Raw genomic sequence first — 17690 nt, 5'->3', positions numbered from 1 at the left:
CGTGGGCATTGCTCTAGCCAGTCTCAACTTGTCTTCTACTTTCTCTCTCACCTCCTCATGGGGTGATGAGGGAGTCATAAGAATAGTTGAACCTTATTAGCTCTTCCGAGTGCACAGAAAACGTTTAATTACTTAGATAAGTTTTGAATCTATTTCGGTACCCTTGCTATCTTACGTTAAATTTTAAATTCAAGAATTTGGTCATTAGATGAAAAGGAACAAATAGCTACCAATACATAAAGACTCAGTAGAATAACGTACAAAATCTAAAAGGACTTACTTAGCTTTGTCACCACCAGCACGGGCAAGATTTCTGTCTCTTGCTCTCTCTCTCTGTCTTTCCTCACGGATTTTGTTTCGTTCTTCTTCGGCTTCGTCTATAAATAACAAATAACAATAAAAAGAGCTAAAAATCAATAAAGCAGTAACAAAAAAAAAGTATTACAATTTTATTATGAAGAATAACCAAAGAAATATTCATTCAGATCTGTATTCAGGAGAAGGGTATTTGGCAAGATGTGGTTTAAAAGTGTACTCAAAAAGCTACAGGAAATCTTAATATTCTGAAAAATTTATGTTTTTTTAGTCGCTGCTCCATACACTGTTCAAAACTCTTTGTAATCGATCTTCCTATATTAAAAATAAATTTCCATCTAAATAAATGGCTTTTAAGAAGCATTTAATTTTCCAAAGACATTCAAAGGCCTATAGAAAATCTAACGAATTTCACTGGAGCAAATAAATAGCCCGGTTTGGGGACTAAAGCAGCAAATACCAGTATCATTTAGTATCAATGTTTACATATGAATCATTCAGGATCCAAATTGATAAGGTCCGTTTTTACACCTTTTATTGGGTTTTAAAATCAAACTCATTGACTCTTTCTTTTTTTTTACGATACTAAAAACAAAGAAAAATGATGAAGGAATTTTCGGCCAATCGGATTAACCTAATGTAAAATTGTAGACAACTTTATCGCATTCTCGACGACGCTCACAAAAAGGTTCCAATTTAAGTGTGGGGGGGGGGGGGTCAATTGAAATGAACTTGAAGAGGGAGAAATATATCCACCAAAAATCGAGGAACAAGAAATCCTACTTACTAAAAGCATATCTTAATAGATTTATATTTTGATAGGGATTGTTCCAGCCTCTGATCCGAAAATTCCAATGGAAAGAGACAAGTTAAAATTCAGAAAATTATTAAATTACAAGTTTTTGCTTTGATTCAACGGTTCCTCTCCGAATTTGTACATAAAGGTCTTTCTAATGTAAATTTTTTGTCATGTAGGCCAACTTTTTAATTGTATGTAATGTAAATTTGTATATCAATGTAAATTTGTATATAAATTGTATATTAATGTAAATTTTTTGTCATGTAGGCAACTTTTTAATTGTATGACTTAACAATTTCCTGCACTGTATTAGGAAGAAAATAATAAAACAAAACTAGTGAATTGCGGCAAAATGCAAAAGCCGAGAATTACTAAAAATAAGAAAATACAATAGAATACAACAATGAGGGAAAACTTCTATATTTGAGCCTTTAAGACGACAGTTGGTCTAAGTCAACAAAGCAAGATAAAAAAAGAAAGAAAACATACGGACTGGTTTTGATTTTAATAAGCTAGTCATCTGGTGGGGGAGGTGAGGGGGGATGAATGGTCGTTCAGAATTATTCTGATTTAGCTTATGTGTGAGAAAATGATCGTAGATTCACTTTGGAACAGACTGGTTTCCAAAAAATATTAATTAGAACAGGATAGTAAACAATTATTTTATCATATTTTCGATTTGATCATTGGTCTTAAGTAGTATGTTTTGGACATTAAAAATTTAAGAGCCAATCAAGTCCTTTGTCACTAAAAACTTAAAAACATAAAAGTGGACTTGGTAGGATTGGTTCCTGTACGACTCATTCAAGTAAGCCATTAGCTTTAAATAAGCATCTCAACATGAGGTGGAACAACAGGTAGATGAGTCAGCGTTGCAAGGCAGCTTTTTCAATTTAATGCAAGGTTTGATGATGACAGGTTAGGTTAGATTTGCTTTGCCTGGGTTAGGTTAGCTTAGGTTTTTAACTCATTTCTGATATTTATAACCAAATTTGACCTAACTTTTGACTTTTACCATCATAGCTTGCATAAAACTGAAAAAGCTGACTCGCAAAGCTCATTGAATCTAAGCAGAGAAAAAGGACTTTTGGAAATTCATTGGTGAATGTCGACATTCATCAGATTTCGGACATCCATGGTAACATATATGGTAATGGTAATAACATATATAAACACATGGTAATATATATATATATATATATATATATATATATATATATATATATATATATTATATATATTATATATAGATATATATATATATTATATATATATATTATATATATATATATATATATATATATATATATATATATATATATATATATATATATATATATATATATATATATATATATATATACTTTCTTTACATATTATCATGTTGATTATTAGTTATATTTGTGTGTATTAATTATGATAATTCATTATGTTTGTAAATGTTTCCTTAACCGATTTACAACTATATCACTATGAAATTGATAGTTTAATAATTTGTACTTAGATTTGGATGAATAATCAAGCAGATAAACATCAATTAGTTGGAGATGACACAACAGAAAAAGAAATGTTAAAAAATTAAAAGAAGAAAAGAAGGGGATGGTATATATATATATATATATATATATATATATATATATATATATATATATATATATATATAATAATATATATATATATATATATATATATATATATATATATATATATATATATAATATATATATATATATATATATATATATATATATATATATATATATATATATATATATATATATATATATATCCCTATTATCTTGCAGCCTCTTTTTAGCAACAGAAAAGAATGTTAATAAATTAAAAGAAGAAAAGAAGGGGATGGGTAAACTTACCAACGGCAGCAGCAGCGGGAGCTGGTCGCAAGCCAGCTCGTGACTCTCGCACTTTTTGAGCTAGCATTCTCAACTCTTCTTCCTTTCGCTCCTTTTCCTTTTGTGCCAGTTTCTTCTCGTGTTGGGCACGCATCTCAATAGCTTCACGGGCCTAGAATTAAAAAGTCAATAGAAAAGCTGCCCTAAGTTTTATATACCAACTCTTTAATTTGCAACAAGACTTGATTTATATACGATTTATCAAGCTTAATACAGTAAAAATGAATATGTTAAAAAATCTCCAATATATATATATATATAAAACAAGAGACAATCCTTAGGAGAATACTAATAGCGACCAATATTAACACTGTAAAGTTTAATAACAATATAACACTTTAAGTTGAATAAAGTAATACAAAATTTGAAATACAGTGTTAATAAAGTTTAAATATACTGATTGCAAGCAATATATGTTTTCTATTTGTTCTTAAGGTTTTTATAGCGCTGTACAAAGGGTTACAGGTTAAGAAGAAAAAAAGAAAATTCCAAATAAACACAGCTACAATGAATGCAGCTTCTCTATGAAGTCTGGTCACAGGGGTACATTTAAATCGACCAAAAAATATTCCATCGAATACAAAAATGGAATTCAATTGTAAATAAACATGCAACAAGAGAATGTGCAAAAATTAAGGTACTGTTTTAATAAGTGTACTTTTCAATAATGTAGCCCCTAGACATAATCAGAATACCAACAACACAACTAAGCTTGTAATTGGGCTAACCAAGCTAAGTAACAACGCAAACAAAACTCGGCTCATTTTTACTACTTTAACGTAAACAATAAATGATCCATTGTCAAATGCAGAAAAATACGTTTAGCCCACTTTGCACCAGACTACCTTGCACCGCTTGCTTGTGACATCTCCACAGTACAGTGATTGGAGTACAAGACCCTTTTTAAAATAAAACCTGATTGAATCTGAATCTGATATGCATGATCCGTCAAGAGCTTTCGCTTTATCTGATTGCAAAGAAACTTAAGATATCAACAAGAATGATTTATAAATATTGAAGACAATGGAAGAAAACATGATAATAACCTAAGTACTTTTTCTTTTCTCAGTGATTGTGTTCGAGATCGATCTTTCAAATAATCAAAATAGGCCATTCAACTGGTCTTCCACTGTACTGAAGAGCTCAAGGTTATTCTATCAAAATTACAAGTTTCTAGGTCCAATAGTTTATAGTTTCGTAAATTTTCTTGTTCCTATCTTACCTTGAACAGTTTAACTGTAAATTAAAGACATTTAACCGAGTTTCACCAGTCATCTTGTTAACCCTCTGCCTGTTCATTGCAGAAATCTAATTGTAAAAAACTATTTGTCCAAATCAAAACCTCCCTCCCTCCAGACCAAATTACTGGAAAACGTTTAAATCAAATGTTTTCCACCCATTTTTTTAGAGCATAAGAAAAAAATCTTACCTTTCGATCGGATATAAATAAGGCTTCAGAAAGTTTGGCAAACTTTTCATTTACTTGAACTGTCTGCAGTCCACGTCCATCAGCAGCCAATCGTTTATCTAAAGGAATTGTATATCCCTAAAAAATAGAAAGTTACCTACAGAAGGTGATTCGAGTAAAAATATTCAACTACATAATTGACTAGTAAAGTTAACATGCAACCTAATTTTTCAGCAAAACAACCTCTTTTGAGCACATCTGTTATGCCTATTGTTCATGTCTAAAAAATTTTACACTGCTGAGACAACTGCCAAGGACCACTTGCTATGCAGTTTTAGAAGGGAAGACCTGAATGAAGAGGATGAAAGTAGAATGGAACTTCCATTGCGTTACTGGTCTTCCCTCAAAGAAAAATTAAGGGAATGGATTTTGGCAATCATATGAAGTGTGAAAATGCCCGACACGTGTTTTAGGCTTGACAGTGGCGATATATTAAACTAAGAGTAATCCTTTTAAATCAATTCTCTTTTATCTAATACTATAACAAAATTATTTAATAGTAATGCCATTTCTTCATCAAAGTAGGAATACATTTCACGATTGAGGTTCACTATCATTCCCTATTGAAATTAAATATAAATTTTTTTTTTATACCAAAAGTCAAGAGGGAAGCTATGTCTTGGGTAAAAATAATAGAAATTATAATGAAGAATGAACTAAAAGTTAAAAGGAAACAGATATCAGACTTAATGAAAAATGAAACCAACAATGAACTTAAAATGTATAATTTTTTTCGCATCATATATTATTCTACCTGCCTTTTCGAAAATGTGTAGAATTATACCGAATTCCAACTTTTCTTCATTTTTTTTTATTGGTATTACGTTCTCTTTAGCTGTTTAATTTCCTAGTGGTTAGAATCTTGCAGGGGTAACTTCGGGGGGGGGGGATCTTCTGGGTGAAGTTCTCGGCAGCAGAAATTGTACAGGAGGGTTATTCCGCGAGCGATTTTCCCAAGAGGATTGCCGAGGGGTAATGTTCCCCTGTGGACATGATTTCAAACTTTAAAACAGATCTAGAACTTTCAATTACTTTTCGAATGATCCCTCTCCTGGTACTCTAGAACCATCGGTTCTATATGATTACTACAGCGAGAAAAAACAAGCATCGACGATCTTTGTTGCTCGAAAAAATGCAAAATTCCACACCATTGTAGATAAAAGCTTGAAACCTCGACATCTAATATGCTGAATCTACTCGTGTGATTTTTATTAAGATCACTTAATTTTTAGTGGTATGTCCCGATTTTCTGATAATCAGGCAAATTTTCTCATGGTCGTAACTTTTGATGTGTAACTAAATTATCTTATGTATTTAGAATCAGCATAAAAAGTCAATTCTTTCGACATAATTTTACTATAAAGATTTCTTTTTTCAAAGATTTAGTTACTATTGGCAAGAGACGCCCCTTGTATGCAGTTTGTTAACACAAACTATTTGATTCTAAATTACATATTCTATATGTACTTGGAATATCAAAAGTATTTCCCAGAATCCCTTCCTCTACTCAACGTTTTTTCTAACTTGGTAAGCCTAATATACAAAGATAAATTCTTATCAGAGAAAATGTCCCAGCCCCCCTCCCGTCCTTCTCACAAGGCGGATTTTTTTTTTTTTTTTCGTTGTGCTTAGCCTACCCATGAAAAAATATTAATTGGAACATTATGATACAAATTAATTTTATAAAACTAGTAATTGGTTTTAAAATAATTTTAGCCTGTTATTATGAGCACCCTTAGGCAATTGTGAGATCTGAACTGATACAGACCATCATAATTACTTTCGTATGGCTGTGGACAACATAAGTATAAACGATTTCTTATTTCATTCCTAGAAGTGACCTGACGTACTTCAGCCCACTCCCAGCCCCTCAGGGATGAATGTAGAGAACAGTCTGCATGCCCAAATTATATCATGCAATAGCATGACTTTTTCTTCTTTATTATTTTACAGTAAACACTAATCGATTGACGAGAATAAAAAAGTGGCGAAATTCTAAAAGAATGTATGAATTTTAATAAGAGATAATGTATTTACTCATCAACAGGGGAGGAGGGTAGGGGGTAAGCTCAGAAAAACATTTTATTGCTGAGAGTGTTAATACTTTTAATACAAAAGATGGCATTCTCGATTTTCAGTTTCTTCATATACTTTATCTTTATTTTGGAATATATGTAGAATTGTGCAGAATCCCTAATTTTTTTGGTATTACTTTCTTTTTAACTGTTTAATTTTACTCGTGAGTACAGCCTTGTGGAGGGGGGTAACTTCCGAGGGGGAAATTTTTGGGTAAAATTTTAGGGAGACTGTACAAGAGTAATATTTCAGGATGGAATTTGTCGAGGGGAACGTCCGCGGTGTAATGTTCACCCGTCGATAAGATTATGCAATTCGCCAAAAACTTCAGCCTGGATATCTTGACAACCTGGAGACACTGAAGCTATTTTGATTTAATTCAATAGTAGCAGTAATATTATTAGCAGCAGTAAAAGTAGTAGCAATATTAGTGGCTCCAAGAGTTTCAGCTTGATACCGCAAGCCGTTGCCGAAATATTGCTAGGACACCCCTTTGATAACCTACATGAGCATAGTGCGTTTCGATTCAGTTCGTGTTTTACTTCCTTTAGGTTTGACTTAAAAAAAAACATCCCCTATCCTCGACAAACTCGGTTAAGTCTAGCAGTTCAAAATACAAGCATTAATTGAATATCAGCTAATTACTTTATTTTAGGATGATAAATAAAAAATGATAAACTATATTCTTCAATAAATCCCAGTTATTTTTTATTCCATAGGTCAGCAGAACGAAAAATCTGATATCTTGTCCATGGGGGAAAATTACCATACGGACAATTCCCCCCGGCAGAATATACCTCCTGTAATATTACCACTCCCTGAAATTTCCACCTTAATTCTCTTGACGTAGTTACAACAGAAGTAGTAGTTGTAACAGAAGTAATAGTTGGAGTAGTTGTAGTAGCATAAACATTCCCTGAAAGTTATAACTTAATTCCCTAATCTATTCCTGAGATACGCACTTTTGACAATCTACATGCACATAGTGTGTTTTGATTTAGTTCAAATTTCCCCTTTATATTCTCTCAAATTCCCACCTTCATACCCTTAATATTAATACTAGTATCGGTAGTAGCAGCAGTAGTTTTGTATTCGTAGTAGTAGGAACAATAGTAGCAGCAATATTAATAATAGTAGTAGCAAACATGTTGCCTTTTGGCCAGTTGAACATCCCTCTCACGACGCCCTAGAAGTTTCAGCTTGATACGGTAAGCCGTTCGAAAGATATTGCTGATACACCCTATTGACAATCTGTATGCGCATAGTATGTTCTGATTAATTTCAACTTTCCCCTGAACATTTCCTCACATTTTCGCTTCAATATCCTCAGCCTTAGCAGTACTCGCTACAGAAGCAGCAGTTGTAGTGTCAGTAGTGAAAGTAGTAGTTAACGTAGTAGTAGCGTGCAAATATTGCCTTTTAGTCAATTGATTGGCCCTTAGTCTTAATAGTATTAGAATCATAGTAGTAGTTGTAGTAGTACCAGCATATTAATAGCAGTTAACAGGCCAGAACATAATTTGCACTTTACTAAAAAAAAATACAAATGAATGTGCATTGTCAGTTTAATATACATATTTAGTAATCAAAATGTTAAAATTATTTGATTTATTAGTTATAAAAGTAAAAACATTTATATTTTTTTCAGTAAAGTGCAAATTATGTTCTGGCCTTGGGAAGGCATACGGGTTTTGAGCACAACTTATGTTAATTTCTGCTCGTTTTGAGTTTGACTCGGTTATTTATTGTAGTTTCTGTTCGTTTTTGAGTTTCATTTATTTATCCATGCTGATTTGTAGTAGTTTCACGCTTGGTAGATTATTTGGTTTTATTTTTGCTCATTTTTTGTTTAATTGAGTTCTTTACTTTTCTTTGAAAAACTCATTTTGTGGAAAGTTTTTTAAATTAATTTTTATAAAGAAAGCTACCACAAATTAGGGTTCTATTAAGAATGGCATTAAATTTACATCATTTGGGGCATTGAATAAAAATAATCGCTAAGCGCCAATTTGACATTCAATTCTAAAACATGTTTTAAAACTTCCCTATTCTCAAATGTGTAGACAAACGAAAAATATTAAAGGAGATTTTCTCTGCTAGGTAATTGGTGTATAATAATTAATGAATCTTAATCTTGCTTTCTCAGAACCTATTTGGACACGATCCATTTGACTTCAGAACAAATAAAATGTAAAAAACATGAACAAAAAAGATGTAAAAAATATCCATGGAGGTTTTCTCTGCTAGGTGATTGGTGTATAATAATTAATGAATCTCAATTTTGCTTTCTCAGAACCTATGTGGACACGATCAATTTGGCTTCAGAACAAATACAATTTATTTTCCCTCAAGCTTGCCGCTTAATGTACTGATGGTGCATTTTATACTCACTTTCTGATTTTTCCAGTTGGATATACAAGGAGGAATTCTCCATTCTTGCTGCTCTTTCACTGTTGTTTTCCTCGGAGGAGAGTGCATGACGGGTGCTGGAGGAGAGGGCGGTCCCCTTGGAATTTTCTGATTAATCCTCAAGAAAAAAAATGCAACATTTCAACACCAAATTAAATCGAGCAAAACAACGTTAGCATGCAAACAATATAAATTGTAGATTTCACAGTTAATATACGTTGCTTATCCCTTTACCGAAATAAAAATAAGTAAATAGGAAAATAAAAGGAGTTGTATGAGTATTAAAAGCCTAATGAACATATAACCTGCTAAAACAATCGATTACTTCACTCTCTTTTCGATCATGTTGTGTATGGATGGTGGCCTTGACTTTAAATATCGTGATAAAATCTCCAAATATTTTCGCAAAATTAAATGAAATAAATTGATCTTGCTCTGTTATAATGAATCCATAACAGTTAAGCATAGGGTCCAAGAATCTATATATGTTTGACCAATAGCCCTTTTAGCCTTCTAAGGTGTTCCAACTAAAAATTAAGTGATCCTCGACAGTTTTTGTGACAGGTTGAATTTTCCTCATATCTTCCATCTGTGAGGAAATATCCAACCCTTGAAATAGCGTATTATGTTCAAAAACGTAAAAAAGAAAGTATACGTGAATTAAAATATAAAGGAAGAGTGCAACTAGGATACAACACAGCAAAAAATACCTATAGAAGCATGATAAACAAAAAATCGCGAAGAAAGGAAACGAGGACAATTAACAGCCAGTGAAAAAATTGAAAAATTATGCAAATATTTCGGTCAAGACCTCCGCTTGACCGTCCTCAGTGCAGAATAAAACTGATAAAAATTTAAAAACCAAACCTTAAAATAAAAACACCAAACTAAAATTGGACGACCCTTTCCTAGTAACGGTGAAATTAACTCTCCAACTTTCAGTGTGCAAAATTTGCGATGCCACTAAAAAGTGACGCAACAAAGTAAAGTATTTAAATCTCTATTCAATAAAACCACGAAAAATGTGTATTTATGTAGTATATATTTAATATTGGTAACATATCGACAGGGAAATACCTATTCCTGGTCCGCAACAAACCTTAGGGGATTAGGGGAAAATTAATAGTAAAAGACAGGAGTCCAGTGTTACAGTGAACCAAGTGTACAAAAAACAAGTGTTCTTCAAGGTTCCCCACCGATTTTGTGTCATACCTAGGCATTTCTAAAATCCTGATGCACTCTCATAATATTTAAATTTTGTTTTATTCAAAATTTTACGTGCATTTAACCGAAGGAAACTTAAAAAGGCCATTAACTTTGTATGTTTTTTGGATCATCCTCTAGGCATATTTTACACTAATGAAAAACATTTTCCGAATACAACATATTTTATACAATGTACAAAGTCATTGCAATACTATCATGTTTTTTTTTCTCTTTAAATGCACTTGACAGTGACGCCATTCATATGAAAAATGTTTTTTTAAAAATTAAATAAAAAAATAAACAGAATAAACAAAGCCCAGTATACTAGGCTTAGCATTGGTATGGGATGAAATCAGATATGTTTATGCGAAAAATCTACATCTTTTTTAGATAAAGTTATCACTTTAAGTCTCTAAGACTGGATAATCAAATTTGCATGCAAAGATTTGCAAGAAACACAACTGCTTAATTAGCCACGTCACCATCAAACAGGTAATTGAAAAATAAGAGAATTATACAAATTGCTTCACACCAGTCGTTTTGTTTTTATTTATTAGTAATATATATGAAATTACAATTGCAACACAGATTTTTAGTTTTTAATTTAAACCGAATTTATTGTAAAAAAAAAAATTGGGGGGGAGGGGTAGTAAATAAAGCTCCCCGTCCTGAATGCCCCAACAAGTTAGGGTCATATCTTTATTGCGTTTTGCTGTAGCATCTTTTTTACGGACTTAAATTTTTCTGAAGAATCCTAATCAGGCTTTGGATTTGTTTTAAAATAAATAAAAACTCATAACCAAAACCAGGTGCATGCGCATCATTTCATCCTGGAGGGGAAATATCTTCGGAAGAAGGGAAACTATACGAAGAATATAAGATATTGGATAGAAAATCTAAGAAATGATATTCTGCGGGTCATTCGCCTGATCTTCCCTTCCCCTTCCTCTCCTACTGATTAATTATTAATCAGCCAAATGTAAACTTCTCGTGTATTAGTTTTTTTATTCATAATTGTGTCATTTTACCCGTATGGGAATTATTAATTTTGAGTCTTGTTTAATTTTGTTGTTCGTAGTGCCTGTTGATATATGACGAATAACACCTGAAATTATTATATCAACCTGATATTTCGAGTTTATTCTTTCATCATTACTTAATTAACACCAGATGTACACAGGTGAGCCTCCAGGAATAGACTCCCAAGAAATCTTAAAATGTTTATAATTCTCTAATGTTAAATATATTTATACTGTTTTATTTTTGAATTTGCCCCCCCCCCCCTCGACATTCAAAAAGTTTTGCATACGCATTTGGCTGCAACCAAAGCTTTCCAAGGTTGATGAGTTAACAAATGTATTTTTAAATGAGTAGAATATCAGATTCTCTTATAATACTGATCTATGAGGCAAAATCAGAGGATTTTGCTTAATAGATCAGGAAATAGAGGCTTCTTAGGAAGGAGCCTAAGATTTGGAAATAAAATGAAGCAACCTACCTCTTGGTAGCCCCGTGCTTGTAATAGCAATTCCTTGTTTTAGAGTTTTGAGACGGTATTATTAGTATAAAATTTTCAATTCATCGAATCAAACGAATAGTTCTCTTTGAGCATTACATAGCTTTCTTAGGCAAAAAATAGGCAAAATCGCCAAAAGGTAAAAGCACAAAACACAATCGGAGCACATAAGAGGGGGGAGTGGACTGGAGCTGGCCTTCCTGCACTATCAAGATTTGTGAAACTATCGCAGATGTATTATAGGTCCCATCTAAAGAACCATATCTATCCAATTGAAAGAAGCTCGGAATCGCCCTTAACTGGTGTAAAATACGGTCCGAATCTCTAGCTCCAAGACTAAATAACAAAAACCATGATTTATGGACTATTCTACAAGATGTACATTTTTGAAAGGATTTTGCCCCGCTCTCATGTTATTTTTGCCCCGCTCCATGTTATAGCTTATTTTTGGAATATTATTAATGTTTACTTGGAGCTGATTCCAGCTGTCGAATACAAAATGTAAAACCATTGACATAGCCAGAAGGTAAAATCCATTTCAGCAAAAGAAGAAAATAAATTTACTGGAAAACAATAATAACTAAAATGAGCCCTTTAGCAAAAGAAGAAAATAAATTATCAAAAAGCATAATCATTTGTCTGTGGCCTTCCTGCCAATACCACTGATTCAAACGAACTTTAGCTTGCTGACACTCAATTAAGTTTAGGTTTTTTTTACTGGTTTTAAACCTGAAATTCGGAAACAGCAAATTTTTCATAGTCAATTGACGCATCAGAAACATTTCTAATATGTGCTTGATTAGGTGATGATACCTGAAGTGTTATACTTGTTATCGATAGCATAAAAAAGGCAAGTATTCTTGGAATCGGGAAACGTACAAGAATCGAGATACTGAGGTGAAACAGGGATTGAAATTGAGATCGAGAAAAATTATGGTACCCTCCTATCACTAAAAATTCTCTTACAAAATTTACTGTATCTTATAAGGCTAAAACACTTGACTGCTTGAGAATAAACAAATACAATATTAAAAAAATAAGTACTTGAATTTGGGGGGTTCCATGGGATCTTGTTGAGCTTCAACCATTCTTATTACTCTCTGGGAAGCGCCAGAGTTGAAAGCTTGTCCTTGTTGAGACGGTGTATAGCGAATATATTCAGCTGGTGCCTAAATTGGAAGGTTCTAAAATCATATGCTGCTATCTCTGTAAATTATATAAATTCGAACACAGAATATTCGTATCAATATAGCCTGACAAAGAATAAAGGGCTGATCAATATTTGATTTCTTTATAAAAAAAAAAGTGTAAATTGGAAGAATAAATGAATTTGAATAAACGTCCAAAAAAACTATACATGTTTTTTGGGGAAAATCCACTATTGACTGGGCATATCAGAAAAAATACTCATGCCCAATCAGCTTTTTCATCAGCGCAAAAGCAAGATTGGGAAGATTTCCAAAAATTAGAAAATTAAATTCTAACAAGAATCCAAAATTTTCATTTGTGCTTAACTAAAGGGAAACAAGCATTAAACAATGTATTTCCAGGCTGATTTTCAAAGATTTGAAGGCTTAGCTAGAATTTGGTGAGCTTCACTGATGACCTAGCAGGATTTTGAATGATATAGCCGTAAGGCTTTATCAGCAGTGACAGAAGTAAAGGACAAATGATGAGCTACAACAATAGATTCTTATTGCCACGCTTTTTTTATTTAATCAGGTTCTACACTCTTAAAAGGTCTTAATACTATTCAATATACTCTCTTATCATTCATGGTCGTTTTTTAAATAACAGCCTAAGCGAACATTGGTCAGTGAGCAAAAAGAGGACCAGTAAAAAAACTGACCAAAAACAACAATATACTCTATTTCCATTCTATCTTAGCAATTTCAACAATAATCAATACCTGATAATTTTCACAATCAGGATTTCTGCCTTACAAGTGACGTCACTTGGTGAGTCCTGTGTTTCCTTGGGTTCCTTCATTATGGCAGCTATTGACGAACATCAATACATACAGGGAAATTTGAAATGAGGTTTTTTGTTTTGTGGAACTTGTTTTTTAAAGTAAATTTTGAAGTTGAAAAAGTTAGCAATATGATGTAGTCCAAGGTCGTGGTATGTTAGAATAAATGGTTTGTTTCTTTGACCTTGAACAGCAACAAGCAACTTTCCATCTGAGGTTTCAACTATTTCTTGATTATACAATGTGTCATTTTTTGTCAAAGATTTGCTGTCCGCGAGCAAGGTTGTCACTGTTTCTAGCTGACTGTCGTCATCATTAACAGAAGAAACTCCTCCTCGTTCTAGTTCAGTAAAGCCTTCCTCTACTCAAATGTCACTTAACGGGCGAGATACTGCAGTGATTAATTTCTCAGGAAATTCAATAGTCTCACTAGACTGTTGAGTTCTTGAAAGAATGGTGTTCCTATAGCTGATCTCTTCAGGACTAGAGCGTTTTAAGTTCTCTTTTTCGATAATTTCTAACAAGCCACAATTTTTAGTAAAATACTTTCATATGTTGCTATCTTATAATACGTATTGCAGTTCAAGCAGTGTTGGAAAGTTTATTGCTTCCATGCTGTATGAAGTCTACGTTTTGTAAAAACGCTTGATGTCAATAATGTTTCTGAATGACTAGTACCTTTAAATCAAATAAGTCTGTTTAACTGCTTTTAGATTTAACAAAGATGTTTTTTATACAACAAACTAAAAAATAACCAATTATGGGGTCTTACTTTAATCATGTTCAAAGCAGAAAAAAAATTATCAGCAGTGGTGAGTATAGAAATTATGATATGTCACACACAGGAAAAGGCCATTGGCTGTTTCGAAGCTGGATCTGGTAAAGAACAAACCCCTGAGAATCAAGCAGCCGAGTCGCTCAAATATGACATCATATCCCAAAAATCAACTTTGAAAAAGATATACATATTATCATCTTGTAAAGGAAGATGCAGTTACTGTCAAAAATTGTATTTTATCCTACATGAGTGACGTTATTTATGGTTGTAATATACCATATATAGCGTCATTTTAACCTAGCCGTTGTCAAAAGATGTGTGATATATCAATTTTATATGAAAATACAATTTTCTTTGTTATTTAAGGCGGAGGGCTGCAAGTTTCCTGTTAAAGGCTTTTGGCAATGGCGAATCCAATGGTGTAGGTTTCGTTTTGATCCGATACCATTTTCGAAGACTTTCAGGTTGTTTCTCAAAATTTCCTAAAAATCTATTTTCAAGGTAACAATTTACTATTATGACTAATCAAAAAATAATTTTTTGTTGCATGGACCGTGGTTTGTTCTTTACTGGGTTGCAACTTTCACTTTAACCGTAGTTGTTAGAATTGTTATACTATATTGGTAGACTAAAAATGGACAATTATTTACTGCAGAAAATTATATTTTATCTGAGTTATTGAGCCAGTAACAAGCTATTTTTACAAAGTGTAGATGTTTCATTATCATTTTAGCGTCAAACATTCGACTGTTGTTGTACGATTCACTCGACAAAAAAAAATACCAAAAACTGAGAAAAAATATTCTGGCTTGCAGATGATATTTTTTTCAAGCAATGTTATAAATAAATTACAAATGATAGCTTAGAAATAAATTATCAAAGATCATAAGATATACTTCAGTACATTTGTCATTGCCAACTCCACAAACAAAACACTTAAAAATCCATTTATTTTGATGGATTATTAGCACTGCTAGACTAAAAACAAAACAGAAAAAGAATAGTTTTATCTTCTTCTGCAGCTTACTATTCTTTTTATCTGACAAAACGTTTTGATCACAATTTAATTGAATAATACACAACAGTTTGTAAATATGCGATTATTCAATTAATGGAGCATATTCTTGATGGGCACAAAATTTTAGTGTTTTTGGAAGGGGTTGGACATTTTGGGTTGAATCTGTTTTCATTGTACTAAAAGTGGACACTCGAGGACAATGTGGAACTCTTTCATGTTTTTATGGAGAGAGAAGCGTTTTGTGAGTGTTTTTGCCTTTGAATCTGATCCCCAAAAGTTCCTTCTCTGTTGGAAAGTGGTTTAAAACAAAACATAGTACCCCAAAATATTGTTTTTAATCTCCAACACCCACCTACCTCCCTACAAGATGCATGATCTCCGAAAATTATACTTTGAAGTTGTACTAGATATGTTTAACGAGCTTGGGGGGGGGGGGGGTCACCCAGTATAAGGTTTAAAATAACTTTGGAAGACAGAGTAAACTAAGTAAATAAAATTGATATGTAAAACGCATAAAAGGAGAAATAGGGCAGTAAATAAGTAGGCAAAGCAATTTTTTAAAGGACAAATGGTATTGGATACAGGACTATAAACCTTTAACTTTCTGAATACAGCTTAATTAGAACTCATTTATTCATAATCCAGTCTACATCCTAAATGTAATGAAGTTAAAACAAACCTGCTTAGCAGCCGCTTTAACAGGCATTGCAGCAGATATTTTGCTAGCAGTCAGTTTCTCCAGTGCAGCTCTGGTTCTTTCTGTGATGTCTTTCAAAGCATCTGGATCTGGCTTCTGAAGACTTGGGTCTTCTTCATTTACCACCTCTGAAGGAAGCAAATCTGTGTGTTTTGAATAGATAACCTTAAAAAATTACAATAATTAAAGAAAGAAAGTCTGGGTCATAACACACTGCAACTACAAATTCTTGAAATATAAACAAAAAATAACGGGTTCGGACTAGTGGATAGTTGTGTTGCTTTCTTTCTTTTATTCAACTTTGGACATTTGCTATTGGTTATGTTTGACTTCATTCATTTTGGTTTCTGGAAAACAACTTGACTTTTACAATTCAGTTTGAAATGTTAGCTCAGTCACTACATGTGTCAAACGCTATCTATATTCAAGTATGGAGAGCCCTAAAGCTTGAGTAAAGTGGCCAAAAAAGACGTAAAAATGAAACATTCCAGCTTAGTAAAGGGAAGAGTTGTGCGATAAGTCTAGATGAAGATTTCCCAGCAGTTGAGTGAGGTGATTAGGAATGCTTGAACAAATATGCAGCCTGTCAACAATATAACATGATAGTAAGGGACAGAGCTGTGCTCAGAGAAAAGAAACACAATTTTTTTTTTCATTTCTTTCTCAAAACTAACTTTAATTTTCTTTTATTTTGGTGAGAAACAGCAAACGATAATGCCGAGGTAACCATCGACTCCATCACTATCCAGACTTTTAGAAGTTTCAACGGGAGCGTTCAATTCTTCCTTCCACACAACACTCTACAAGCGACGTGCGTTTTCAGGTGATAACAGAACTTTCAAGCTATTTTTATGTTTAACACAGGAAAATGCTACATACAACATACATGATTAAAGACAAGTGTGCAAAAGTCGACGCCAACAAATTCGACCCTTTTCCTTGAGATTTATGCATGGTCATTGTAAACGCTGGTCGAAGCGGAAATTGATATCATTGTAGCGTTTTTCAAGTTGACCTTTACTGGAGTCAAGCATGATTCAAGTAATCTTGCCCAGCTTTTCCCCCAGTACTTATTAATGCTTTACCTATATTGTTACATATTCGGTAAAAATCAGGCGTGTTTCATCACAAATACCACCCAAAATATTTAAATTACGCATTAGCATAATTTTAGTACTTCTCTTAAGTTTTAATTCATGGGATGGCAAATCAGTAATTTCAACCGAATTAAGAAAGTCTAGTGTGAATACAAAACCCCCTACTTGTTGATCCTTCATAGAATTATGAATTATGTACAATCTGAAATCACATGTGAGACGAACGACAATCTCAGCATTAATATGTGACTTCTTTGTTCAGCAGCACAATAATAACACGTTCCTTCATTCCATCGTAATCTTGATTCGCGAGGCAATTTACAAATACATCTTCAATTAAATTCCCACTGGAAATAATATGCTCAGGTAATTCGATTTTAGGTAGATGATTTTAATATTAATTCTCGTCCATGTGCTCACTGTGTCCAG

The 17690-nt window shown here is 32.8% G+C and overlaps 1 protein-coding gene across 2 annotated transcripts in view; it reads right to left on the bottom strand.

Moving 5' to 3' along the window:
- Bx42 (Puff-specific protein Bx42) overlaps positions 1 to 17690 on the bottom strand; it is a 51049-nt gene that overhangs the window by 6479 nt on the left and 26880 nt on the right. For both annotated transcript variants that reach the window (XM_089093423.1, XM_089093424.1), the window contains exons 4-9: positions 16147 to 16329; positions 12747 to 12871; positions 8963 to 9098; positions 4457 to 4573; positions 2989 to 3139; positions 281 to 377 (exon numbers count right to left, since the gene is read on the bottom strand). In XM_089093423.1, the coding sequence (XP_088949549.1) occupies positions 281 to 377; positions 2989 to 3139; positions 4457 to 4573; positions 8963 to 9098; positions 12747 to 12871; positions 16147 to 16329 (809 nt within the window). The remainder of the gene's footprint in view (positions 1 to 280; positions 378 to 2988; positions 3140 to 4456; positions 4574 to 8962; positions 9099 to 12746; positions 12872 to 16146; positions 16330 to 17690) is intronic.

Source organism: Artemia sp. Qi Xiang Cuo, chromosome 8 (assembly GCF_049724085.1).
Source record: "Artemia sp. Qi Xiang Cuo chromosome 8, ASM4972408v1, whole genome shotgun sequence".
In the NCBI taxonomy this organism is placed as follows: Eukaryota; Metazoa; Arthropoda; class Branchiopoda; order Anostraca; family Artemiidae; genus Artemia; species Artemia sp. Qi Xiang Cuo.
This window is presented reverse-complemented; position numbering and strand designations above follow the sequence as displayed.